Source organism: Haemaphysalis longicornis, unplaced genomic scaffold (assembly GCF_048455015.1).
Source record: "Haemaphysalis longicornis isolate Haplotype H1 unplaced genomic scaffold, Haemaphysalis longicornis Haplotype H1 scaffold_1, whole genome shotgun sequence".
Classification (NCBI taxonomy): Eukaryota; Metazoa; Arthropoda; class Arachnida; order Ixodida; family Ixodidae; genus Haemaphysalis; species Haemaphysalis longicornis.
This window is the reverse complement of record NW_027526203.1, coordinates 451,274,411-451,301,276: the sequence shown is the minus strand read 5'-3', so window position 1 is coordinate 451,301,276 and position 26,866 is coordinate 451,274,411. Positions and strand designations below refer to the sequence as shown.

The window sequence follows — 26,866 nt, the reverse complement described above, 5'->3', positions numbered from 1 at the left end:
CTCCACCGCCGCTAACTGCGAAACGAAGGTTCTGTACGGCCTTGACTTGAGGTTCAGGGCCCGGGCAACTGGCCCGTCCTTCGGCACCTTCGGCGCCTCGGCCACCTTCGGCGCCTCGTTTCAGTAATGTTCATTCGTGGAGAAAAGTGAACGGCTGAAACGAGCATGGTGTGAAGGGTATATGCACGATGTGAGCTATAACGCCAATAAGTTGGAAGGCCAACTTCGGGGATGCATGTACTATCTCCAATTCCAAACCAGATCGAGGATCTGTTTTTTTTTTTTTTTTAAGTTGGATACTTTATCACTCGCGTCCAATTCTCTGCAGAACCACGTGCCCTAAAATCGTTCGTTGAAAATTTAATTCGCAAATTTTGTTAACTGCGTTGTTATGACGCGTGACAAGGTTTGAAGTTTGGTGAGCCAGGACAAAGAAGAAAAAAAAAAAAGGAAACCGGGGACAGACGAAAAGAAGTGCACAGCGCCTGTGTTTGTTGCCTTTTATCTTTCTTTTTTTTTTCTCCTTGCGCCGCTTTTTGCGATGCTTTTGCGCGGCAGTCGTAATCGGTAGCAACAGGCTGGAAACACGAGGTCGAATTTGGAAAACAACTTGACGCAGAAGCGCAGATCGTGACTGGATGGTATGCGCGGATATTTGCTTCCGAGTTTAGTTTCCTTGTGGAGCTCCAATCGTGACTATCACAGGGTCAACGTTTTCGGTCGTTGACGCCACCGACGTCACGCCGGCTCTGATCGGCTACGGCCGCTGAATCGAGTCAACGGGGAATCGGCCTGTGCCTGGTCGTGCCCCAGTTTCCGTTTGATGCGCTACATTATTTGGCGGTGGCGGCCGCCGACGCTGCAGCCCCAATATCTCTTTACACTATAGGGTCGTCGCTTTTTTTGCCCCTCCTTTCACAGTCTTCCGGTCAGCGTTGAGGCGATGACTGTACCTAGCGTCATTTTAAGGCGAAAGACCGCCGTCTGGCGTAGGCTGGACCCGTGTATGGTCTCAAAAATGGCCGACAGTGCAAGAAAAATAAACTTAAAGGAAAGGAAGCTTGGTAGTCTGCGATTCGAAGGAGGGGCTTCGGAACGCGAGGCTAACAGGCGTCCTCTTACCCACCCGATCCTCGGGCGCAGCTCGGACTGGCCATGCCTTTCATTAGTTGACTGGAGAGAAGAATAACACGACTCAAAGGGAGAAGGACCAAGGCGATAATAATGAGAACACAGTACTCTCATTGGTGCTGTGTCCACTGCGATGTACTCTCGGCACCATGTCATGCAACAATACTTCCATCATCGCCGTAGTGATTTCGCATTACAACACGTAAGCAGTCTTAGGTGCCTCTCCAATTTTTTTTTTTGGCTTGGCATTCCTGTATATGCTAGTTCAATATTCCTCCGTCCTCTTACCCCCATAATTAGTATACTTCACCCATTCCCTTGACATGTCCTTGTACAGCCGCCTTTTCTGCCTCTATAGCAAATACACATGGGGAATTTAAGTGTTCGCGTTTTGTTTGTTTCTTTACTCTTTAAACGTTCTCGCGGCTGCCGTTTTGCAATTGAAAAAAGGGGTGCGCTCCTGTGAGCTTCGTACGAAAGGAAACATGCAGAAGTGATCTGTATTGCTTTTTCTAATCGCTATTTTACGGTCGCGATAAGAAAACGGTTGCTGTTAATAATTACGTGTACTTGCAATGAGCGAGGATGCGACAACAGAGACGTTTTGCAGAGCTGACTGATCGGCGAAGTTGGACAGGTTGAGTGGCGAATCTGGTTTTGCGTCTTCGCCATCTAGAGCGCACGCCGTCGTCCAAGCTAAGGGTTCGCGAAAGGACGTCACCAGCATACCCTTCAGATCGCGCTGCAGAACGCAAACCAAATACGACGAGCCAACATTTGCAGACCACGGAAGGACAGATTAACTGCGATTTCTGTGGTCTGATAGAGTCCTGCAACTGTTTGTGTGTGTGAGATTCTTCAACCTCTGAAGAATTAAAACACAATGGCATCTGCCACTAGGAGGACAAATCCTCTCAAATTACCATTTGAGCCCGTATACTTTCGATCGTTGCTGCATCTCCCCGCAAAACAAAGAGCGAGAGAAACATGAACAGACGAAGTAAAAATTAAAAGAGAGTTTAAACAACGTTCGCTTTAACGCTTTTAATCTTCTCCCACGTCCCGCAAACGAATTCATGTCACTTAAATGGAATGGTAGTGCTGGCGCGAGTCCCACCCCACCAATCGAAATTATTCCAGTGATTTTTTTTTTGTCGACCTGCTTTAGCATACACTGGAAATGCTTCTAAACATGTTTAGAAGCGCGTCCAGTTTTCGGTTTAGGTGACCACGAAATACCCCCGCCAAATATTACTGTTCGCATTTCCTCCGGGGAAGGAGGGGAGGGGGTGGGGGGGGGGGAGGGTAATTTCCCGCCTGGTCAAAACGACTTCGTAGACACGCCTTCTCAAAGCACCTGCTCACCATCAGCGGAGTGAAGAACCTTACGCCACCACTTCAAAGAATGCATACCCACACATTGGCTGTGTAAACAAATGCTTACTATCCCCCTATCTACGCTCATCAGATTACTGAACAGCTCTCTATAGAGATTTTTATCTCTTTCCCGCATTCTTAAAAGTATGCGATCATTCGTTATGCGCTCGTGTGACGTCACGAAGCAATGTTGCCGCTATTGGCGGCTTTCTTTCAGTTGCAGTGGCAAAAGCATTCAATTGTCGCTTTAAAGAAAATCGTTACGAGAGCAAAGCAGATTTGGCTGCAAAAGCAAAGATGTCTGCTGAAGCGAGACAATGGCGGTGTTCCGTCATGTGGTGGTGTGATAATTACACCTTTTGCAGTGCTTGCAGGCACAAAGAAAAGAGGGAAAACATCGGCATCGCAGCAGCGCCAACACCCACCCGGTAACGAGCACTCATGTGCACACTGCGCGCTTCCCTTAAAAAGGCCCTGCAACAATATTATCAGCAGAGCTGTTCAGGCCGACACAAATCTGCCCGTCGCACAAAAAAAAAAAAAAAAAATTCCGCCATCTCCACGAAGTGAATGATGATGAGAGGGGCGAAGCAAAATTGCTTATCGGTAAAACCGTGAAACATTCGCCCGCACATCATATAAAGACTCGACACGTCAAGCTTTCCACAAGTTGACAAGCCCGTCGACGACGTCGATGTTTGTGGTGGTTATGTAGGGGTTGTTTTGGATGATGAGAATCTCCATGGGTAAGTTGGCGAATTCGGTGTGTGACATTTTAGCCACCTTGGCCGTCGCCTTCTGCAGAGCGTCTTGTTTCGTGTACTCCCGTTACGTGTCTTGAGCTCGCAGGCGACGAACGACAACCTCTTCTTCTTCCTCTTCTCCTTGTTCGGTAGCAACGAACGCGTTGAACGTTTTGTCCTCTTCGGCCAATCTTTGGTTGGCCAATCCCTAGGGGGATCCTGCCACAATCATCATTAATGTGCCGTGCCGTATACAGCAGCAACGAGGGATGGGACAGGGCCCGAGCAAGAGGAGCTTCGCCCCTAAAAACTCCGAAGCCTCAAGAAACAAATGTGGTCATGGAGGTCCCAAGGATCAAACCCGGGACCCTTACGCTGTGAAACCTAACCACTGGGCCACCCCACAGGCCCGGGGGGTACGGGTTAGCAGCGGCGGGGTACAATAACACGTGCAGCCAATTGGAAAGAAAGAAAGAAAAAAAATTCCTACCGTGGTCGGAAACGAACCTGGTTCGATCGCGTTAGGAAACAGGCGTCTATCTGATTGAGTTATCATCACATTCAGGGCGCACAGCATTTTCTTTGGCTTCGTAGCGCGGGCGTTGGCCTTGGACTTCACCGCTGGTTCTAGAGCGTGCTAACGCGGTCCACTTTGGGAGAGACGTGAAAACCTGCGGACAAAACGATCCGGGCCTGCCAGTCATGGAGGACTTTCAGCAGCAAGTTCGGAAATAAGTGTGAGGTGATGACATATGGAGCGGAAACTTGGCGCCTTACTAAACATCTTGAAAGCAAACTGCTCAAGGGGCCATGGAACGAATATTGATCGCAGTAACACTTAGAGACACGAAATGAGCTTCCTGAATCAGAGAAAAAACTAGAGTAGAAGATATTATAGTTCAAATAAACAAAAAAAAAAAAAATCCCGGGCCATCTCCACTAACATGAAACCAGTGTATAAGTGTATTCTTGGCGCCTTGGCGTTTTTTCCAACGGAGATGAAACCGTTGGAGGGTAGAGGTATACAGCTTTGCTGTAAACGTGTCTTGTCTTTGAAGCACGAAGCTCTCTAGCGCGAGGCGTTAACGAGTGTCCCGGTATTTTAGTACCGTGACTACTCGAGGCGACGATTACGCCGCGGACGACGATAGGAGACGCCAACAGCCCCAGCCCCTAAGGGGCTGCGTCCCTAAAAGAAATTGACTTGGGCTGGCCACGTAGTTGGGTGAAATGGCAATCGCTGGACCACCAGGGTGACAGAGTGACACCGGTAGACGGGCCTAGAAAAAGAGGAAGACCAATTGCACGATGGAGGGACGAAGTAAGGAAATTCGGGGGCAAAGAATGCACTCAAGCGGCGCGGTACAGGAGTGGCTGGAGGTCGATGGGAGAGGCCTCCGTCCTCCATTGGACCTAGTGGGCTGCTGCTACTGATGAGGATGAAACAGCCGTGTTTCTCTTCTAACTTTTTTTTTTCTCAATCCTAAATGTTTTCAGAATGTAGTCAACAAACACATCCACTCCTTAGAATCGGTCACAAAGTACTTCAGCCAAAAATTACTGCTCCGTGCCTATCAGATAACTTAAAAATTTGCTCAAGAAAATGTTCCCTCTTTCCTAGTCTTTGCGTTCTTCGAGCGTTCGAATTACATCATTACGGCGGGGTAACGGCTACTGGCCGGCTTTCTTTCAGTTGCAGCAATAAACGCGTTGGATAACCACTTTTAAAAAAAGCCACAAAAGCAAAGAAGAAACGGAAGGCGTGTCTGCTGCGACGAGATAATCACGCAGCGCCGCTTTGTGCTGGCTATAACTAAGCCCTGCGAAAGCCGTAGTTACCTCCAGCACAGAGCGACACTGCGTTATTTGCTCGTCGCAGCAGACACGTCTTTCCAGCAATTCATTTGTGTTTTGAGGTGAAGCCGACTTTAGGAGGCAAAGCATGGCCCCCTACGTATACGGAGTATGGTTGCCGCCCCACTTTACACTCCTCTCTACCACCGCCGCCTTTTCCCTGGGTTGTGTACAGTATACTCCTTGCCACGCACGTCTTCGTCCACTCACTGAAATTGAGCAATGCCGCGTACTCTTCGGCGGCCACCTGTGCGGCGCACTAGAGCCTGCGCCGTGATTGGCGTAGCCGCGCTAGAATACAACGTCGTTGTCTCTACCCACCAATCGTGTGTGTCCTTAGTCTGTGACGTAGAGATTGCGCCACTGTCCTTGTAAGTCAACATGGCCGGACCCCAGTGTAGCTAAACCCCAACAAAGCAAATCCCACCAGAGCGCCAGCTCCGCTGTACTTCCCTCTTCACACGGTGAAATGGCCCTGATTTTAGTTTCGATTTCCTTTAAAGTGGCTGTCGACTGCGTTTACTGCTTCAACTGAACACAGGCCGACCAGTAGCCGCGAGTCGCGACATCGGTTGAATGACGTCATTCGATCGCGAGAACAACGCCAAGACTGGGAACGAGAAAAAATGTTTTGAGCAATGATCTCTTTTATTTACCAGTCCTGAGAAGCTCCTGGGCAGTCCAAAACTGCTCCCGCCATAGACATTTTTTGAGCAAATAAAATATAGAGCTGCTTTAGAGCAGTTCTGGGCAATCCAAAATGGCATATTAAGGAGACCTACCTACTGTTAGAGTGCCCCGCTTACATAGTCGCAAGGTGCCGTTTGGAGCAGGAGATCGAGCACTTACGCCCAGAACCGATCAGCTTAAAAGTACTCCCCGGTCCATGGCCCTCCCCTTCGGCTCAACGCAAAGCACTAGTGGCGTTATTTGAATACCCAGACGAGATCGGTGTCACTGAACTGATTTGACATACTAGGCAGATTTTGACGTTCATCGAACTGTTCCCACAAACTCCACGATGTGTGCTTTTTTTTTTCTTACTTCTTTCATACTACGGAGATTGTGACGTTCATCGAACTGTTCCCACAAACTCCACGATGTGTGCTTTTTTTCTTACTTCTTTTCTCCTCGTTCTTCCGCCCTGTTATCTACAGGCAGGGTTCGCACAGGTCCTTGAAAACCTTGAAAACCCTTGAATTTATAAGTGTCAATTTCAAGGCCTGGAAAGTCCAAGAATTTTTACATGGTCCTTGAAAACTCTTGATTTTTCCGGAGAGAATCAATGGCCCTGTCTTTTCACAAGAATTTAAAGTGTTTGTCGTGGATTTTAGGTGTTAACAAATGTAAAGAAACATTGTAACAATCAAGTTTCAGTGTATTGCATGAAATTAAAGTTTGGTGGATTTTCATTATTACAAGGCAACATTGGGAGCAGGCACTTGTCAATCCAATCCATATCACGATACAATCCAGTAAAAGCCAGCTGCTGTTCTCTATCTTGCATCTAGTATGTGGACGCTTGCTCATTGCATGTTTACTGTGCCTCATACGCTCCATCTACGTTTGCTTTTACGTGCAAATGGTGCACGTGTACATAGTTCATCCTGCCTTGATGCAACACTTGCTGGATTTAATTTCAGCTGATACTCTTGCTGACAAACCAAGAGATGCAGGCAACATTAACTAAGTTTTGAAATCAAACAGCCTCAGAAAAACATAAATAAAAAAGAAAAACCTGTGAATACCAGCCATGAAATAAGAAAAATAAAGCTGGGGGAGCATTTCCAAACCCGTTAGCACCTATCTAGATGTGCACTAATGTGCTTAGGTATTGTGCAATAAAACACTTTTGCATTGTGTTGGAGAAGTTATAAATAATCCCAGAAAAAACATTAGATGGGGACCTTGAAAATGTGTTTTCTGGTCCTTAAAAGTCCTTGAAAACCCTTGAATTTTTGCTTTTGAAGCCTGTACGAACCCTGATAGGGCATTTTCTACCATCCCCTACCCATTCCCCCGCCGAGTAGCATGTCAGTGTAGAGATTCTGGCAAACCTCTCGGCTTTCTTCTTTAATAAAGAGCTTTCTCTCTCTCTCTCTCTCTCTCTCGTTTCTCAGTTAATTATGTAATGGGCGTAGGGAGCTAATTTTTGGCTGAGGTACTTTGTGACCCCGTATTCCTTGAAAGGAAACGACTTTATGTCTTGTAAAGAATGCAGAAAACTTTATGGAGGGAAATTGGGAAAAAAGTTGCTCAAGTGCAACTTGATGGACCCATTCTAAGTACGCGTTTGTTGACTGTTCTTGTTTATAAAAGATTGAAACAAGCGTCGCAAGGTTCCTTCAACAATCGTATAGCTGCAACAACCGGCACACGCATCTGTAAGAAACAGTCATGTCTGAGGGGCTCTTTGCAGTATCCCCTTGATGCTCCACCCAGTGGCCCCTATTACCGAATAAAAGAAAAATCATCTGGAGAGCGCATACTGTCTCGGCGCACCGTTATCCACCCCGCCTTCCGCAATCCTCACAACCCACCAAACCGGCCACTGAAACCAAACGAATCGAGTTATGCAAATGGCCAGTGCCACAATGTACGACCGCTCGGGACTGTGTAGCTTGAAACGTCGGACTGGTACTACGTGACAGTGCAGAGGGCAATACAATACTGAATTACCCTGGGCCTCTCCATTCATAAATTTTTCACACGCTGCGCTGTCAGGTGTCATTAGCGTGCGTTGCGGCGAAGCCAACTGCCGAGGGGTTTTTTTTCTTTTTTTAGTGGCGCGGTATGATAGTTCGACGACACGCATGGCGGTAGACTAGCTGGCGTCAACTAGGCGTTCATTACGGGGCAGACATTGCGCACTTTTCGTATTCAGCGCGGAGTGGGCAGTGCGTCGGCTGGCGCCTTTGGCTCGTATCGCGCATAACCGCATCAGACAGCGCCTGCTCTGAATCGGAGCGTGTCAACGATCGATTCCGTCCGTCGTTGTCGCGCGGAATCCCCGCGGGAGGGTGTCGCTCGTCCGCTGCGGCTGTTCAGCATCTCAGTGCCAAGGACACGCATCGAGTCGCCGCTAGCAAAGCTGCTTTGCCGACATGGTCACGCGTCTGCGCGGTCTCGCGTGCCGTGCACTCTGTTTGCGCAACACCGGCGCCGCTGATTAAACGCGCGATAGTGTTGCACCACCGCTGCCTGCACCAGTATTAACTACAGTCACTGTAGCGTCGCCGCAGGTGTATTGTTGCCAGGCGCGCGCACGCAGTTAAGCGCGCGATAGTATTGCACCAGTGCTGCACGAGTATAATTACAGTCACTGTGTGAAGTATCGTCGCCCTAATTCAACTCAAAATGTGTCGTTGCGTATGCGATTGCACTGCTTTACAGTGACCGATTTGCGTTTTCGAAAAAAAATGTGTTTGTTTTGCTAACTTTAATTTATCAGAAATGGTAACCGTCTCTGCTGTCGATGAATGCTCGATTACATAAGGCCAAAAAACGTGTCTGCACGCCCCCCCCCCCCCCCCCCCTCCCTCCCTTCATTAAAAGACAGCACTTTACTTATAACAAGTGTGGTTTCTTGGCGAGTTTGTCATTCATATCGAAAATGGGCGAGGGTGGGGCGAAGTACTCACAAATTATACGGGAAACGGCGCCGTGTCCCGTCTTATATGTGAGTACTTCGTCTCGCCTTCGCCCATTTTCCTTCAGCACTCTTCTCAAATTCCAGCAAGCGTTGGAAAACTCACGCCGTGGTGTGAACTAATGAGCAGCAGCCTACTACTACAGTCAAACCCGGCTATAACGAACCCGGATAGAGCGAATTATGCTATATATCGAACAAAAATAATTCAGTTACGGAAATACATAGGAAACATATTCCTTATAACGAAATTCACATCCGATATATCCAACTCCGCACGCCTAGAATGGCCGCCGAAATGCATGGTCTCGGAGCGGCGATTGAGATGTGGATTGGCCGCGACCACGGAGCCGCGACAGGGACATTGCGCCTTGCACGGAGCGACGTGACGGCCGACACTTTCCGTAACTATTTCCGACGCGTGGGACTTACGACGGAACCCGCCCAGTCAGCGAGTCCGGACCAAGACAGCATCATCGGTGAACTGTGGGAAGAGCTCGCCAACGTTGCCGATGATGTCGCGAGTGAAAGCCGTCCGATACTTATAGTGAAGCGCTTTCGGCAGTCGATGTGCTCCGCCAATGCTTCTTCGATTTTGGAGAACGCAGACTCGCAAACAATGTTTCGTGTAGAGAATGCTATGCTAGTTGTAGCCGCCAAAACGAAAGTGAAAACAAAAATCACCGCTTTTTTTTTTTGCAAAGTAGGCAGTTAAGGCGGAAAGAAGCTTTATTAATTGCAATAAATGGATTATTTTGGGTATGGTTAATGACTACTTGTCCCTAGCAGGGCTGACCTCACCAGTTCACATTAAAGAGCATTTTCTCTCTCTCTCTCTCTCTCTCTCTCTCTCTCTCTCTCTCTCTCTCTCTCTCTCTCTCTCTCTCTCTCTCTCTCTCTCTCTCTCTCTCTCTCTCGTTTCTGCATGCGGGGATGGTGGAGTTGAGAGGGGGGGGGGGGGGCTACCGCGCAATGCGAACTCGTAACAATAAGCTCGTTATAGGCGGGTTCGGCTATATCGAACTATTAGATATATCGAACAAATCGCGGTGCATATTGCAGTTCGCTATAAACGGGTTTGACTACTACTATGCGGCTGTTAGCTGCCGTGATTTCCTGCCCTGCACTATTTGCCCCACCCCCGGGGAGTTCTTGTATAATTTGGGTTAGTTTGGCCCTGTTTGTCATTTTTTTTTTGTGATGTGCTGGTATTGAGGGCAACCTGTTTTGCTTGTAAATTCGTTTTTTATGCGAGGTAATTTTATTGGACTGGCCCTCTCCATTTCATGGCCGTGCATGGCAGCTTTTACACTGTCAGGGCAAGAGGAGGAGCACTGCCAGCAGCTCATCAGCACTGCGCACGGTAAAAGCAAGCTGTTCCCGGCATCGCAGGTCCTCAACGTACTACTCATTTGCCTTGCGTGCATTCTCACCGTTCCAAATGCCGGAGCAGTGCTGAGAGTAACGATGTGCTTTGAATAATCGTGAAATCTCTCTCTCTCTCTCTCTCTCTCTCTCTCTCTCTCTGAGGCCGTCAATGACTTCCTGCTATAGGAGGAGCTTCGGAACTGCCCTTAGAAATTTGGCAATTTCGAATTCACACCAAATTCATCGGGTTAAAATCTCGAGCCAACTATCGCCATTCACCAGCATTTACGCAGAGCTCTGAATCCTGACTGTAATCGTGTGACTGCTAACGATGCCATTTGATACGTGGGTTTTACGTTCGTAGAAATAACGAACTGGCTGTAGTCAACATCACGCCCGAGCGATTGGCAACCGGATGGTGTTTTCGGGGAGGTCCTCGTTTAAAACCGAAGCGGAAGCGCGTTTCATTTTGGCCGTCGCACGTGTTCCTTCTCGCTTGTGAAACTAGAACTTCGCGCGTTGCCAGAGAGTGTCCGGCCAATGGTCATCGCTAAAGCTCCTCCTCCACTTCAACATTTCTTTTTATTCTCTTCATCCGGCCTGTTATGGTGTCGGTTCTACGCCAGATGGTTACGGGCCTCTATCTCATCTTTCCCTCATTCCAGCAACCAGGGGCGTAGCTAGATAGAGGGGTTGTTATGATGCCAGGACACCCCCGGAAATTTCCTTAGCGCCGCATCTCCTCTCCTTTCGGCCTTTTTTTTTTTTTTTCGCTCGTGCTACTTACAAAGCGCCTCTATATATTCACATGAAAAAACGAAAATAAAACTGAAGAAGATGAAAGGGAAAGTTGCTAAGATATTGTTTGGGCGCAGGCCCTCTTTCCTTCTGTTTATTTATTATTTTGCTGGTGGAGTAAAACAGCCCCCGAAAAATATTTCTGGCCACGCCATCGCCAGCAACTCCTTTTTTTATCACGTCCGCAGCACGGCGGCGTACGACAGCATCGCCACCGGCTTGCCGGTCGGTGGTCCGAGTGTGCAGCCGCGCACGACAGGCGACACCTGCGCCTCTGAATCGCCGTCGCGGCGTCGCTCGACGACCACCGGCGACGCGGCCTTCTGTCCCGTTCTTCTTTTTACTTTAGCAGCGGCGGCTCTTCCCACCGGCCGGACACGCACCGAGGCGTCCTGCAAATCGACCCGCCACCTGTTGTCTCCGCTGCCGGATTGTCCGCGCGCGGCCCTCAAACCGCGGCCTGGTCGCCGGCTCGGAGTGCGAGGACGACATGCATCATCCGGTTTCGAATATCATGCAGCCCAACGCAGGCACGAGTGTGTTTGCGCTGGAACTCCGACGGACGCTGTTGTCTCTTTGTCGCGCTATTAGCGTAAAGTATATTCAATCGCAGGAACAACCGGCCCTCACAAACCTTTCCCCTCCCCGCCGGTTTCTCGTGTAGTATATGGATATATATGCAAGCGGCCGAGGCACGTATATGTCATCCTGTCGGAGTAGTATTTTTTTTTTTTTCATTCCGCGCATTACTCGCGCACATCCGCGGCGTGGTGTAGTGGATGAAGAGGGTGGGGGCACATTGGGCTTGAGCGTAAGACCGTGTCGTGAAGGGAGGGATAACGGAAAGGCAGCCAGGGAGAGAGGGAGGGAGGGGGAGGCGGGAAATGGTGGCGATTTCGTTTCAAAACTCTGCCCACTGCGTATATCGCACACCGCGGTCGGGCGCCGGTCGCGATCGATGCTGGTGGGCGTCTCAGGGTCGGCGACGACATCACCCGAGGAAGGACGTGCGCCGCCGCTGAGGCTGCTGAATCCCGGAGTCGCTTGCGATGTCGCCGCAGCTCGTAAAAATACTGACCCGGATCGCGAGACGGCGCCGTTTTATATAGTGAGCCTGTCAGCCGGCCGGGGCCGCAATCGGAAGGGCAGTCGCGCCAACCCAGTGTCCTCCTCGTCGCGCGAACACGCAGTTCCTGGGCTCGTAGTCAAGGACGCGTACTCGTGTTTCCGTGCGCCGTCTGTGTACGCGTCCTCCGTGAAGATGCGGGGCGCAACTTTAGTCCCCACTTATTGGCAGGGATCGGTCTGCTCTACGACACACGCCGGTTTCATCATCGTGTCCGGACTGCAGTGAGGCGCGTCTAGACGTCCGCTTAGTCCGTGTCACCATTGCTCTCCCTTTTATTGCAGCCAGGCGCGTTTTCTGCCTCTGCCTTCTCTCCTCCTTCTGTCCGAGTTTTCATAACCGCGCCCCTAAATCTTACTTGAGTAGAGGGCCCGCTCAAAAGGCCCGCCGGCTTATGACGCGTGCTGACCCTGATGCGCTCTACACGGCTGTAATGGCTCATTAGGGTCAACACCAGCCTTTCTGTTCCTTTTGCCTGCTAAAGAAGGGATGCGGAGTGGAAGCGGCTTCGCCGTGCGTGACGACTCTGTGCGGAGTGGCTTTTCTCGGCATTGAGTTGACTTTCTCCAGTCTCAATTGCAAATTTAAAGCGTTGCCTGCCGCTTTCGGCTACGTCCTATGTAACCCCGTTTCGTTCTGCGCTTTTAATCGTTTTTCGCCGCGACACCAGCCTCTGCCACGTGGCAAGGATGCGTGACAATTGAAGAAACCAAATCATGAGGACGACATGGGTGCCAGGTACGCTAAGAAAGTTTGGTCGGTCTAGTGTTCTTGCCATCGGAGCTCTTCCCATTCTGCGGGGACGATTGCAGTCCCACGTTCAGCTCTTACTCCGGAGGAGTGAGATGGAGTCATCCAACCAATCCATGGGTATGACGTCAGTGACGGCGCGTGTAGGGTTCCTCCCTACACAGCTTCGCATCGGGTGCAACCGCGCCGTGCGGTATTTTCTGAAGCCTATCGCGATGCGGCCCGAGCCCGAGGACCGCCGCCGCCTCGGAGGCTAAATTAGCTCCTGCCCGCGCGCACTAGAATCCGTCTTGTCCGGTATGCGAGAGAACGCCGACGTGGCGCGGTGTGTGCCGCAACACCGCCCGGCATTCCGCGGGCGCCCTGTGGCTTCAAGGCCTTCGCGAATGGCAGTTGGCTGCTCAACGACCCGAGGCGATTACTGTGGGACGCTACTTTCGTCATTGTCGCAGCCAGCGTAGATGCCGGAGCTGTGCTAGCAACAACTGCTTCTCGGCTGAGCTCACGGCGTTCATCACTCGCAATTTGTCTCTTCTTTTTTGCGCCTAGAATAGCGATGACAGATCAGGGACTTAAACACAGTTGAAAGCATTTGTAATGTGTAAAAATATATATCTGCAAGTGGAAGGCAAACGCCCGTAAAGTCGAGATTTCGTCGCACTTTGAGACCCCCAGTTGTAATCAGGTGTAAAAGTAATACGGAGCCCGCCACTACGTCGCGCCTCACAGCCCAGGTGCAGCTTCGGCCCGCTAAACCCCACAACCAGAAATAAGTGTGGAAGGCGTAGAGGTTTAAGCTTAACCTATCCGTAAATCGCGCAAAATCGCGCCGAAGGCAAGGTAGGACTCGCAGGAACTGAAGGCACCCGTGTACAATATCGCACACGTAAGACCTGCGATGTTGGTGGCCGCAACGGACAGGCTAATTGCACGCTATTTACTAGTTGTTTTGCTTTTGTTGTCATACCGAGTTTACATGAAAATTTAGTTGGACGTGAAATGTGGTGGCCTCCCTTATTTTTAAGACTCGGTGGCTGCTACGCAGCCATTTTATAAAGGCTCTGCCCCTAATTTTGTCCCCTCTTGATGAGACGCATGAAGCCTCGGCCAACGACCTCTTTTCTTCTAAATCTTATGCTGGGAGATTTTGTTGTGTCAATCGACTTGTGCAAGTCTCCGCGCGTCTCAGTGAGGCGCGGAATAAAAACATGACCCCGCTCTCTTTCTCGCGATAGGAGAGGGATCGTGATCTCCCATTCTCATGACTAATGCTTTCACCATTGTGTAGCCATGCTACAAGAATGCAGAGCCCTATTCCCCTCTGTCTTTTTTTTTTGCGTTATTGAGTGATTGCAAACATTTATTTTCCAGTTACTTTACAAACATTTATTTTCCAGTTGAGTGATTGCAAACATTATTTTCCAGTTAACCAAGACGTGGAGTTATTCCACAGTACAGCAGTACTTGATCTAATTTATTGATTGTTGTTATTCATCGAGGGTCCCGTTACAGCTTTTGAATTCGGAACCATCGCCTGTGTAATACTATTACTGTTCTACTTTTCTGGAATCACTAATAAACTGAAACTGGAATACTTTACGAGCCCCAAAAAGGGGGGGGGGGGGGGGCGGTGGGGCGCTGGAGTGAGCAACGTTGACGGTATCCGCGCGCAAGACAACGGGTTAGTGCATTTAATCTCCGATATGAAATCCTCAGAACGTTACGCAAGCATTAAAAAAAAAAAAACCAGCTTTTTTTGTTTTGTTTTCAACGCGCAGGAGCAATAGCCAGGTTTTTTGCGCAGTGCACTAACATTGTGCATACGCGCGCTGTCGTACTTGGCCTGAACCTCCCAGGCACTCCTTAATACCACGTAAGCGCTGCTGCGGCTCGCTTCCCCGCACACCGAAGATCCCCGCGGTCATCTTGTTCCCCCTGAAGAACATTATCTCCTGCTGAACGAACGAGCAGACTCGCGTTGCAGCCGTGGCTGTCCCTGCATGTAAGCAACCCTGGGACGGCGGGATCTTCGTTTCGGGCAGGGATCGTTCCCAACCGAAGTAAGAGGGCACGAGGATCTTTCATCCGCACAACCCAGAGTGTCACGCTTCGGAACACAGGGCGAAATGCACTGGGAGGAAAACCTCCGGGCGTTATCTGTTTCCGGACCAATGAATGATCATGCAGACACGAACGAGCCGCTTCTGTTCTTCCGCTTCGCTTAGGATCAGTCTGGCCGTTCAGTCGCTGGGCACAAGCGCAAGAACGCGAAAGAGCACTCGAAGGAACGGAATAAAAGAATATGCTTCATTAGCAAGGAGGCGCGAACAGTATTTGATATCCGTGTTTTTTGTCCCCCCCCCCCTCACACACACGCGCACGCACACACGCACACACGCACGCACACACGCACACACACACACACACACACACACACACACACACACACACACACACACACACACACACACACACACACACGCACGCACGCAAAAAGAATATTCCGGGTGCTTAGAAGATGCTACCCGGGTTAAATTAGGCCGCAGATCCGGTATACTACGATGTACGATGATGGCTGATAATTAATGACAGATATTTTCTCCTTACGTATACCAAGGAGGTGGCAAGCATCACATCGTTCCCTCAATAGCTCACACTATGTAGTTTTTATTGTTTTGTCTTGGTGCCGTCACACAGCAAGGCCTGCCGCTGAGAGATCTACTTCTGCCTTTATCTTCGGATCGTTCACAGTGCGTCAGGAGGCCTCGACAGCGTTCACGACTGACCTAAAAGATCCGTGCTCTGCGGTAAGTTTTAAAAGAAGGCTCATAAGGCCTGACTCTTTACTTCGCTTTCCCGAGCCTTCCCTGTTAAACTTTTATTCGTCGAGATCAGATTGGCGGGACTCGGCGGTGGAAATCACGCCACTGCGGATCAACGCGACTGGATTTCGGCATTGATTTAGTCGCCGCGCGCGGACAGCGAGTCAAAGCGGTGCATTGTTTTCCACGCAAGCGGCGTCCGGGAAGCTGCGTGCCTCCGAGGCGTGGGATTTCCCAGCTCTCGATTGCGCGCCGTGTGCCACTGAATTCCTGCCGCGCATTGTGGTTCGGCCGATGTGCACTCCGGGGAAAGCCTTGGGAAATGAGTCGTCTCTTGTGGCGCCCGCAAGGGGACACCGGCGCCTCTGACTCGGTGATGCAGACGGAGGCCCCCCGCTCCTGTGGGAGACAAAGCGGTGATCGCCCTGGGAGTTTCCGAAGGCGGCGAAACGGGAGCTGCTGTTGTCGATCCGGCAAGCGGAAAAAAAAAAAAAAAAAAAAAAGAATCTGAGGGTCGTTTCCCGAAGTGAATCGGCATTTCGCGTGAGCGTATACTTTCTCTCATTGTCTTTTTGTTGTCTTTCCAACAGAAATAGCTTGGTAATATTTCTTCTTAGGCAGCCCATTACTACTAGAGGGAAAAAAAGTGAATTTAGGGTGTAACGGAACGGTCCACAGAACGAGGAGTTGTTAGCGCTTGTTTGTGTTCCTTCCTTCCGTCCTCTGTGAGTGAGTGAGTGGGTAAACATTTATTTCTGAAAACTGGGGGAGGGTGAAGGAGGGTGTTAAAGAAAACGGGCAAGGGTGGCCATTCTAGTTCAATGTACCCACTATCACTCAAAAATCGCCGCAACAGGGCTTCACCACAACGCACAGCAGGTTTCTTGCGAACTAAGAGCTTTGTGGGGAAGTATACACAAAATGATGGGGTATGCGTGGTTTGTGGAAAAGACAGAGAAACTATGCGGCATATAGTGTTAGAATGCGGGGGTATCCGCCCAAATTTACTTGAGGGAAATATTTGGCTTACAGAAGCTTTAGGACTTAAGGGTAGCACATAGGGAGTAAACTTCAAAGGCTGTAGAGGTGACTAAAGAAAGATTGGAATGCTGGTGGACGAAATGCACAGAGGGGAATATTGCCTATGACAGCTACCATCTATAACAGAAAAAATAAGTATTTTGTTTCCAATAAGTTGTTTGTGCCTGCCCTAAGAGCTGCGCTAGTATTAAACAGAGTGTAACACATAGGTATATTAGTTTTTTAGATTTTTTTGGTAAGATGACACACGTCATCACCCCGCTACAAAGGGGATACCATTATCAATCATCGTCATCATCAGAACGACCAATTAGCGTAACTAAATGTGTGAAGTTGGCGTTATTATTATTATTATTATTATTATTATTATTATTATTATTATTATTATTATTATTATTATTATTATTATTATTATTCAAAATAACATCAACAAATCGCCCAGATTTGCTTTCAAAAAAGGTGACTACGTTGGCTTACACCGTGACTTATCCTCCATTGACTGGCCTATGGTAACTGAAAAAACCAATGTTGATGACCAAGTAGATCAGCTTACGGAACTTATCTTAAGCAGTATGCGCAAATATATTCCACAATATACTCCTAAACTCCATAAATATCCCCCCTGGTTCTCGTCTGAACTTATAAGTGCTCTAAAGCATAAAGATCGCGCACACAGAAAGCTTAAAAGCACTCCATCTCTCGAGCGCAAGGAAGATTTCCAAAGCTTTCGAACTCTCTGTAAACGCCTATATAAACGGGATCACAGTTCATATATTGCACACTTAGAAAAAAGCGCCTCTGACAGGCCGGCTGAGTTCTGGAAGTATGTACGCAAACGGTCTAACAAAAGTGAAGAGCCTTTAATACTACTGGAGTCCAATGGAACAGAACTACAAGCCGTCGCTGACTGTTTTGCCACGCAGTTCTCTTCCGTTTATAAAGCCTCTGACTCTAGCACTACTATCGAACAACATTTGGAAATCAACACACCCAATGCTCTGTCGCTAGATGAAAATCTCATCAGCGAATGCATTAAGCGCTTGAAACCATCCTTATCATGTGGTCCAGATGGTATCCCCTCAGCCATACTAAAAGCTTATAGCAGTATATTGGTCCCAGTACTGACTAGCATATTTAATAACTGTCTGATTACTTCCACATTTCCTAGCATGTGGAAAATTGCTCGTGTTTTTCCAGTATTTAAGTCTGGCTCTAAAACTGATATCTCGAATTATCTACCGATTTCTCTTCTCTGTGCCATGTCAAAGATTTTTGAGCTGGCCCTTCACCACATACTGTCTTTTATTGTGAAAAACTCATTGAATAATAATCAACATGGATTTGTCCCTGGCCGCTCAACCGTCAATAATCTTGCCAGTTTCATGACGCAAATATCTACACCTGTATTCCAGAGAGGACAGGTCGACACCATTTACTGTGACCTCAGCAAAGCGTTCGATGTAGTCAGTCACTCAATGCTTATGGTTAAACTTGCTCATTTTGATGTTGACACCGCTGTTGTGAATCTATTGCATAGCTACCTTCGTGACAGATCATGTTATGTTGCCGTCAATGGCCAAACGTCCTCCTTTTACAAAGTGACCAGTGGTGTACCTCAGGGTTCGGTATTAGGCCCCCTCCTCTTTTTAATGTATGTTAACGACGTTTCTTCTGCCATTCGCAATTCTTCTTTCCTTTTGTATGCAGATGATATAAAGATATTTAGGGAAATTCATTCATTTAACGACTGTCGCTTGTTGCAGTCTGATTTGTGTTCTTTTTCAGAATAATGTAAAAACAATAACCTTTTTCTCAATATTTCAAAGACAAAAGTCATGAGTTTCACTGGCAAATCATCTAGCGTATCTTTTTTATACTCTGTCAATTCTGTGTCTTTATGTAGGGTTTGTGAGATCAATGATCTCGGCGTTCTCTTTGATAGCACCTTGCATTTTTCAGCTCATACTAAGCGTGTTGCTATGCGGGGTCTTCGTTCTCTCGGCTGTGTTTGTAGAATATCGAGAGAATTCAATTCTCCTATGCCACTCCGCAAATTGTACACCGCAATATGTCTTCCTCAACTTGAGTATGCATCCGTGATCTGGAATGGCATCTCTAATTCCTTAAGTAACGTAGTTGAGCGTGTCCAAAAAAAAATTCTAAGCGTTTACAACCATCGCTTCGCTAAAGATGACTCTGGCTCGTGTTCTAACACCGTTGAACTATTGTCACTACCTTCACTTCGCTGCCGGCGAAATCGCGCCGATCTCTTCTTTCTTTTCAAGCTCGTTCACGGTACTATATCCTGTCCTATACTGCTCAATAGTATTAATTTTCGGATTCCGCGGAAGCAAACAAGAGAGAGCAGGCCGTTTCTTGTAACTACCCGCCTCTCTCAGCACTCAACCCTCAACAGGATACAAAGTCTTTATAATTTTTATTTTCTTGACCTCGATGTTTTTGATGGGTCACAGTTATCGTTTTCCTCCAAGGTTTCTACCGTTATAAGATAACATCACATGTGCAATTTGTTCTATCCTTCTCTTTTAGTTTATCTGGCGCATTGTTGTATGTATGTATGTATGTATATTATCTGACTTTTCGTCATTATCATTAGCTATTTCTCATACTGTGCTAATCTACTTTTGTCCTGTCGTCCTAATATTTCTGTGCGCATTGTGTCCCTGATAGTTTTCTTCTGAACAGTCATCTTGTTTTATTGTGTTATTCTTAGTTTTAAATGCAGAGCATTTCTTAGCCTCGCCTGTTCCTGCGTCGGACGGTGTCAACAGTTTCGCGTCCGCAGCAGATGCGCCTCTCCTTCCCTCCTCTATCTCAACAGCAGCTGGCGCGCGCATGCGTCGTAGTCAGCCCGTTCGCTCCGTCGCGGTCTCGGCGTAACAGGTGCGTGATAGCAGCGCGGTGGGGCGTGGAAGGGCGCGCGCTGCTTGCGCATGCGCGCTCTCCCCCCCGTACTGCTCTCCCTCTACTGCGCGCGCTGCAAATATAGCGGCTAGCGGTCGCTCGTGTTTCAGTCACTGCGTTGCTCCTTCCTTCCTTGGTTGACGCTCGTGCCCACGTTGACTCGTGTCTGCTACTCCAGCATCACGGAAGAAGCGATGGAAGCAACACTGCCTTCAATCAGTACTGAGGCCCCATTGCTCTGCATTTACTCGTGTTCCCCTCGCGGGAAGGCGCGGGAATTTTTGTTTGTTTCTTTTTTTGTGCGCCAGCATCAAGACCTCTCGGTTGTTCCTGGGCACGTTAAATAAATGATTGATTGATTGATTGATTATTATTATTATTATTATTATTATTATTATTATTATTTAGTCGCATGCTTGCCCTCGTCATTCGTCAACTTCACACATTTGGTCGGACTCATTGGTTGTTTTAGAACGCTGTAGTGAAACCTACCTGCGGCTATCTCTTCGATATATAGCCCAACTTTCGGTGTTGCCAAGAGATGCGAAGGTTTGTTTTCGTCGCGCTCGACAGAACACTACCGTATATACCGGCGCGCGCACGCGCAGTGCTGTCACGGAACGGCGGTAACGGTAGCATAGCGTGCGGTGCATGGTATCATGAGCTAGAAGTGCGTAGCTAACTCGCGGCGACAACGGTATTCCGTAAAATTCAAACGAATATGTTGACATGATAACGGTACGCTAAAACTTAATTCTAGTCCAGTAGTTATCGATGGGGTGCGTTCCGCTCACTGCCATGCCGGTACCCAAACGTCAAGACTGCCGCTCGCTTTCCGACTGCTCCATTTCCGGCGTCGACTCCGATATCTACCGACAACATACGTCTGCGTATCGCACACGAGCGCACGAGTTAACATGCATTTGGGTGACGCGCGCTGCTGCGCGTTTAAGCTGGGCGGGAGCGGCGCGTCCAATGTGAGCCGTTGGACGAAGGGGCGTAGAACCAAACGTGCGCTATGCGCCAGCATAGACATACCAGGCCCAGAAGAAGCAGCATAAGCAAATGAAGGGTTTTTTTTTTTTTAAGAGAGTAGCCGTGTTCACTCACCTATAACATACCTACAAAAATCGCCGTAATATTTTTTGTACTGTTTCCATACGAGCTGGAGCTCGCGAGAGGGCGACAAAATGGACAAAGTTATTCTTCTGCATCAAGTGAAACTCTTTTGCTGGCGAATTTTTTTTTAATTCTCCGGTAGTTTCCTGCGAGCCGTTTTTTTTTTTTTTTTTCCCGGGCCATACGTGACATTTCAGGTATAACTTGGCCGGTTATCCCCATCGAAGGGAAACTTGAGGTAAAGCAACGTTTTATATGAACAACTAGCAGCGTTATACAATTGGTAGGACAAGTAAACTTTCTAGCATAATGGCGTTTATAGAGTGCGTCCAAGCGGTGAACTTGAAGATACTTTTTAAAAGCCCTGAAAGCAACGTATAGTTTTGGATTGTTTACAATTGACTCTCTACCAATACTGGCGGGCCATTTCGCCTGCGTCTAGGTGATTGGCCTATTTTTCAACTTGTAGTTTAAAACTTGGTTTAAATATCAAAACATCGACTGTGACGTCGTTTTGGGCCTGGCAAACATGTCAAAAAGTGGTGACAGCTTCGTATAGGACGTCTGCAACATGTTGGAGACGACCTTGAATAGTTTTCGCCGAGCCCTTGTTCACCCAAATAAGTCATATTGTCCACGAAAATGCCGTACTTGATGCTCGGGGTTGCGTTCAATTCTTTCGGGTGGTTTATCAGGGTGATATTGAAAAATATTGGGGATAGGATCGCACCTTGTGGTGTGCTCCTACTTCCGCATGCAAATGTATCGGATTGGAGGTCCGCCTCCTTGATTACAGCTCGATGGTCTGCGGAGACGTCGTGGACGTATCGGTACATTCTTTAGCCGCAACCGATGCCGCCGAGGTTATTCAAAATGGTGGGCGTGGGCCACGTTGAAGAAGGCCCCTTTGAGGCCTACCGCGAAGATGGCCTTAGGCTGCTTGAAAGATGTAGGTTTTAAGTTGGAGTATGTAGGTTGCATTGCGTGGAGAGGTTCGGGCGAAACGTGTGTGTCATTTGTTCGGTTGTTTATAAATACCATTGGAACCTCTTTAGGACAGCATACCTCATGACTAGAGACCGGAACTTTATGCAAAATGCCTATGTTTTCCTTCAGTCCGTATCAAGCCTATTTAATATAGGCACGTATTGAGGGAAGGTAATCATTTTAAGCGATACTTTATTGTGCCTATAGTGCCTATTTTTACTATATAGGCTTTTTAGTGCCTATTTTGACTATATGGTCTTTTTAGTGCCTATTTTGACTATATGGTCTTTTTGGCGCCTAAAAGTGCCTAATTTGTGCCATTGTATATGCTTTTATTAGATTTTTTTAGTCGATGTTCTGCAAGGACTGTTCCCGCTTCAGAAGCTCGCAACACGGCGTTTGTTTCACGCCGTTTGCTCGAAAAATCCGCCGTCGTGCCAAACACGCCGAGAAGCGCAAACCGTGCCCTAGCCTCCACCACCTCGAACTTTCCACTTCGGCCGAGCCTCCAGAATTCCGTGCGCTGTGACACCGCATCCAAGCTCACCGGCGTCACCCCTGTCCACACGAACTCTTTTGTTCTGTCCTTCTGACGTGCTGTGTCCGCGGACCAACAGCTAAAACATCGGCCGGCGTGCCCTGTCTATTGCATCTAAGTTCGTGTGCTTATTTCGCATTCTTAGCAGAAACTATTTCAGCAGCTGAGACCTTTGGCGCCACTCTGTCTAAGAATGCTTAGCTGCTTTGGGAGGTCCAGGACAGATCCGCCACCATCGCCGAAGGACCGATTGATTAAATCTGTCTCACATAAAATTTCTGGATTCCGTGTGCTAAAATAACTGCGGAATGCTCTGAGCAGCAAACATTGTGATATACCTGATGGAATTAGATCATTGAGTGTCCCGAAGTACGTGACCGCTCCCTCAACTTCAGTCAACGTTGACTGTTGTTTTTTTCCCCGCCCAATTATCGACTGAAAGGGGGTGAATATTCAAGCAGCAAATCGTTCAGATTGGTGTGATTTTTCATGGCTTTCAATCCTTTCCTTCTGTGTTGAATCCCCGTGAATTTCAAGTTCATTTTAAAATAGCAACACTCGTGCTGCTTATTTTCCCGAAAAAAATAAAATGACTTTCCCAACCGCGCGATTTGTCCGTAGTTTCACTGTAAGTAAAAAATTTGTGCTAAAATATTCTTCTGAAGTAAGTACGAATTGAGCCTATATATGCGTAAACGAGGGTATTTTGTGTATATATGCCTAAATGGCACTTTTCAGTGCCTATTATAGGCCCCTAAAACCTGAATTTTTCGTGCCTAAAGTTCCGTTCTCTACTACATGGGAGGCGTGGGAGGTCGTGCCGAGTAATACTGGAGCGCACGCGTAAACGCTGGAGCGCCCAGTGGTCGTAGTCACTAAAGAGCAAAAGTTCAAAGGGGGGCAAGCAGAGCCTCGGATAAACGCAATGAAGTAAAAAAGGATTCGATGGCTTGAACTAGCGACCATTTTGTAGGGTGCCGTTTCACACAAGATGCAGCCGGGGTACGCCAACGATCTAGTGCGAAAGCAGAACCAAGAACATGGAGGTCAGAGACGGACTGCGGAGGAGCTGCAGAAAGCGACGGGATTGAAGTTTTGTGTCCATCTCCGCACTGATAATTGTTTGGTGTCAAGGGAAAACACTAACTCAGGTACTCAGGATTGCAGGGCAGAAAAAGGTCCTTCTCCTGCCATAGATGTTTCCTCATGCTCAAGCTCTGGCCGTTCTGTAATTTCACTTCAGAAAGTAGCCCATTTTGCGTGATCCGTGACGCCTTGTTCCGCAGCGTCTGCGCTGGCTCTTTTTGTTGTTGTTTTCGGCCTCTCGTACGCCAACTCTATGCAGACTGAATGGGACGGAGCTCGTGTCAGCTCTATTGCTGGAGCGCAGAGCCAAAAGAAGAAAAAAAAAAGCGAGAAGGATGATTACAAGAACGACGCGTCATGACGTGCATGCGTACCCACATGTTTACGTAATAATAAACTATTGCTAAGCAATTGTGACTGAGACGTGAAAGTTATCCTCGCGCTTAGTTCCCTAGCGTGATGAGCCTTAAAGGAGCCATGAAGAGAAAACACAAGTTTGGTTCATTCGAAAGATTGCCTCGTTAGAACCATAACGACACCACTTATAACGCAAACTTCGCTCAAATAAGCTACATAATTAGGAAAAACGGGAATGGTCATGCGACCCACCAGCTCATTTCCCGCAACAGAACCTATGCCGTCACATGGGCTAAGCTCTGCGATTGGCGGAGGCTGGCAGAAGCAAACGCATGTTAGGCAGGGCTTACAGTTTGCATAGCGAGCTAAATGCCCGTGAAACATACTGCACATTCTTTTTATGACAAAGAACGGTGGAGTAAACGGTTGAAGGTCAGAACGAACTCGCAAGCGTGTGCGCCAATGCGTACGAAACTAGCGCGCCGGCCGAGCTCGACATCTCGCCGTCGCGCAGACGAATTTTCGGGTTCGAGGCTCTTCGGGGCCAACGAACCGTTCCAGCACGCACAGCCGCGATTTTGCTTCGTATCGTAATCCCTTCGCAGGAGGTTGTCCGTCATATCGCCAACCAGCAAAGGTAAAAATAGAAACGAGGGGAGTAAGGAACAGCAAGAAGCGACGAGATAGTGCCAGTCGTCGCGTAAGTTTCGAATGGTGTTGGCTTGCTGCTGTCGTTACGAGCTCGTTTCCAGTTTACAACCACTGAAAACTTCAGTTTGTTCAGTTACGGCAGGGACCCTTACGTTAGCTCACTCCTGGGACCTGCTGGCGCTCGTCGCCGACTTCGTCAAATCGCTCTGACCTTGGGGAAAAAAATGCCGTAAACACCGCGCATTGACGCTCGTATCTGTCTGGTCGAAGCAGAGAGCTCGCGCGAACGGCTTTCCATACACGACACCGGCCAACTGGCATAAGTGATACTGCTACTGAAATTGAACTATTATTAACCGTAATCAAAACACGGCACATACGTACCAGTCTATATTCGTCCGTCGCGACGGGGCTGACGAGGCAGCGGTGCCGACGGCTGGGCGTTCGTCTGTTGGCTATCGCGGAATGGTCGCTTTCCCGTCCACCGCGTATCCCACAACTCTTGCCGCTCGTGCACTTAGAAGCATTGAGCGTTTTTGTGGTGTGAGGTTGTTAAATGCAAGCCCGAGCTCCTCGGCGAGAGTTTTGTTGTCCGGATCAGGCGATTCCATGACTAGGGCTGCGGGTGCACTAGGTTTTACTAGTATTTCTAAAATGGCCGCCGTCTCGATCGACTCCTGCGTGTGGGTGCTATATGGAGTCGACATACTAAGTATCTGTTTCATGGACCGGCTCTATGACGCCATCGTACACGTCACGGAATGTTCAATTTTAGCGGGAGATTTAAAATTTTGGCTTAAATTGCCTTATTTCTCAGTGAATAATGCATCATTTGCTTCCGGGAAAGCGCTTGGGGTACTATGAAACACCTAATCTTTCGAATAAAACAAACTTTTGTTTTCTCTTCATGGCTCCTTTAATTGCGCTTAGCGGCCTCCTTGGCGGCGCCCTCGCGCACATTCAGCATGATGGACCTATAGCGTTGGGGATGACTGACCTCGGTGTTATGGCTGTCGTCGCCCAGCCTGGGCTTATATAACCCCCCCCCCTCCACTTTTCCTCCTCTCCAAAAAGGAAGGGCGGTAACGAATGCACCGGGCAAGTGTCTTAGAACCCTCGTTTATGAACGTATGTAAGAAGGAAGTATAAGTGGAAAAAGAAACCTGCCGTTGGTGAGATACGAACCTTTGACCTCTGCTTACTGAATGCTACGGAAGCACTCGACCCACGTATACTTTCGTGACGCATTCTAAAAAAACTTTGTGCGTGCGTGCGTGCGTGCGTGCCTGTGTGGGTGTGTGTGTGTGCAACTGATCTCGGTGGTACTAGTGGCAATTACAGCGCAACGAACGCTTCGCCGTCCGCCCTGTTCCCTTGCGCTTCTTGGCAGCCGAACGAGGAGGAGACGGAGCAGCGCGTGGAGCTGATCCGCGTGGGCGCGCTGGAGGATCGGCGGCAGCAGCTGGCACTGTGGGCGCGTGACCGGCACTTCGTCGAGGGCGTCATGCGCATCAGTTGCGTCATGGACGTGCCCGAGCTGGGACGCCGCGTGGCCGAGAAGCTCGTCACCAGGGCCACAGCGCCGCACCTCAGGCCAGGTACGTGTGTGCGCGCACCCTCCTCTGTACCCAGGTCGCGAGCTCGGACGAGCACGCACGCGATTAGAGTGTCGGTGGCCGCCGCATGGATGCTCCACAAGGGTGCTATTTTAGCTTGGACCGTTAATTGCTTCGCGTTGATACAACGTCGCGCTGAGGACAGTGTGGCGGTATATCGTCTTGCGATAAGCTGTAGCATCGTTGAAGAATGCGCTCTCGAGAACACACCTTTCGCTTCTCGGAAATTCCAAAGTGTAGTTTTGATCGTGACAGCAAGGCAGCGTGCGGCAATGGTGGAACCTCGGAAATAGATCCGTTCCTCAAGTTTTCTATACCCCGTCATAGGAGTTCCCATTGTTCTCAGTTTCTCTTTCCTGGCAATCGGTTCGCTGTCCACATGAGCTCGAGCTTCACGAGATGAGAGCAAGGGTTCGCATTGCTTACTTCGTGTAGGACACACCCCCGTGTCGGCGAAGTCCAAGGTCAGTGACGCGTGCGGGCCTGGAACGCTGCCAAACTCGGGCATTCGCTTTTCCGCCGTTCTGGGGAGCGAGCATTAGGCGGCAGCGCCGGGTTGCTTGCGCAGTAACCGTGTCGTTTCTTGGCAGGGGAACCTAATCGCGAGCGCCTCTTGCACCGTGTAGGGTTCGCCGTCAGTTGGTCGGGCGGGCCAGGAATGTTACGATCAGAGGAAGTTTCCCGATTTTCTGCGGCATTCTAAACGGCTCTACTTTGTTTTTTCGTTTGTTTGTTTGTTTGTTTGTTTTTTATGGCACGTCGCACGGAGTCTTCTTCCGACCGGCTGGACGACTGCCCTAACCCCGCTCCTCCTTGTCAAATGTGCTCCTGCAAAGCTGGTTTCACTGCATTTTAAGCCTTCGTGCTGTGAAGCCACATTAGAGGGCTGGTTGGTCGACGTTTTAAAGACGACAGTCGGCTGGACGAA

General features: G+C 48.8%; 1 protein-coding gene across 1 annotated transcript in view; it reads left to right on the top strand.

The window, feature by feature from the left end:
- LOC144156015 (uncharacterized) overlaps window positions 1–26,866 on the top strand; it is an 87,643-nt gene that overhangs the window by 46,359 nt on the left and 14,418 nt on the right. Inside the window, exon 5 of the mRNA XM_077687778.1 lies at window positions 25,713–25,920. Within this exon, the coding sequence (XP_077543904.1) occupies window positions 25,713–25,920 (208 nt within the window). The remainder of the gene's footprint in view (window positions 1–25,712; window positions 25,921–26,866) is intronic.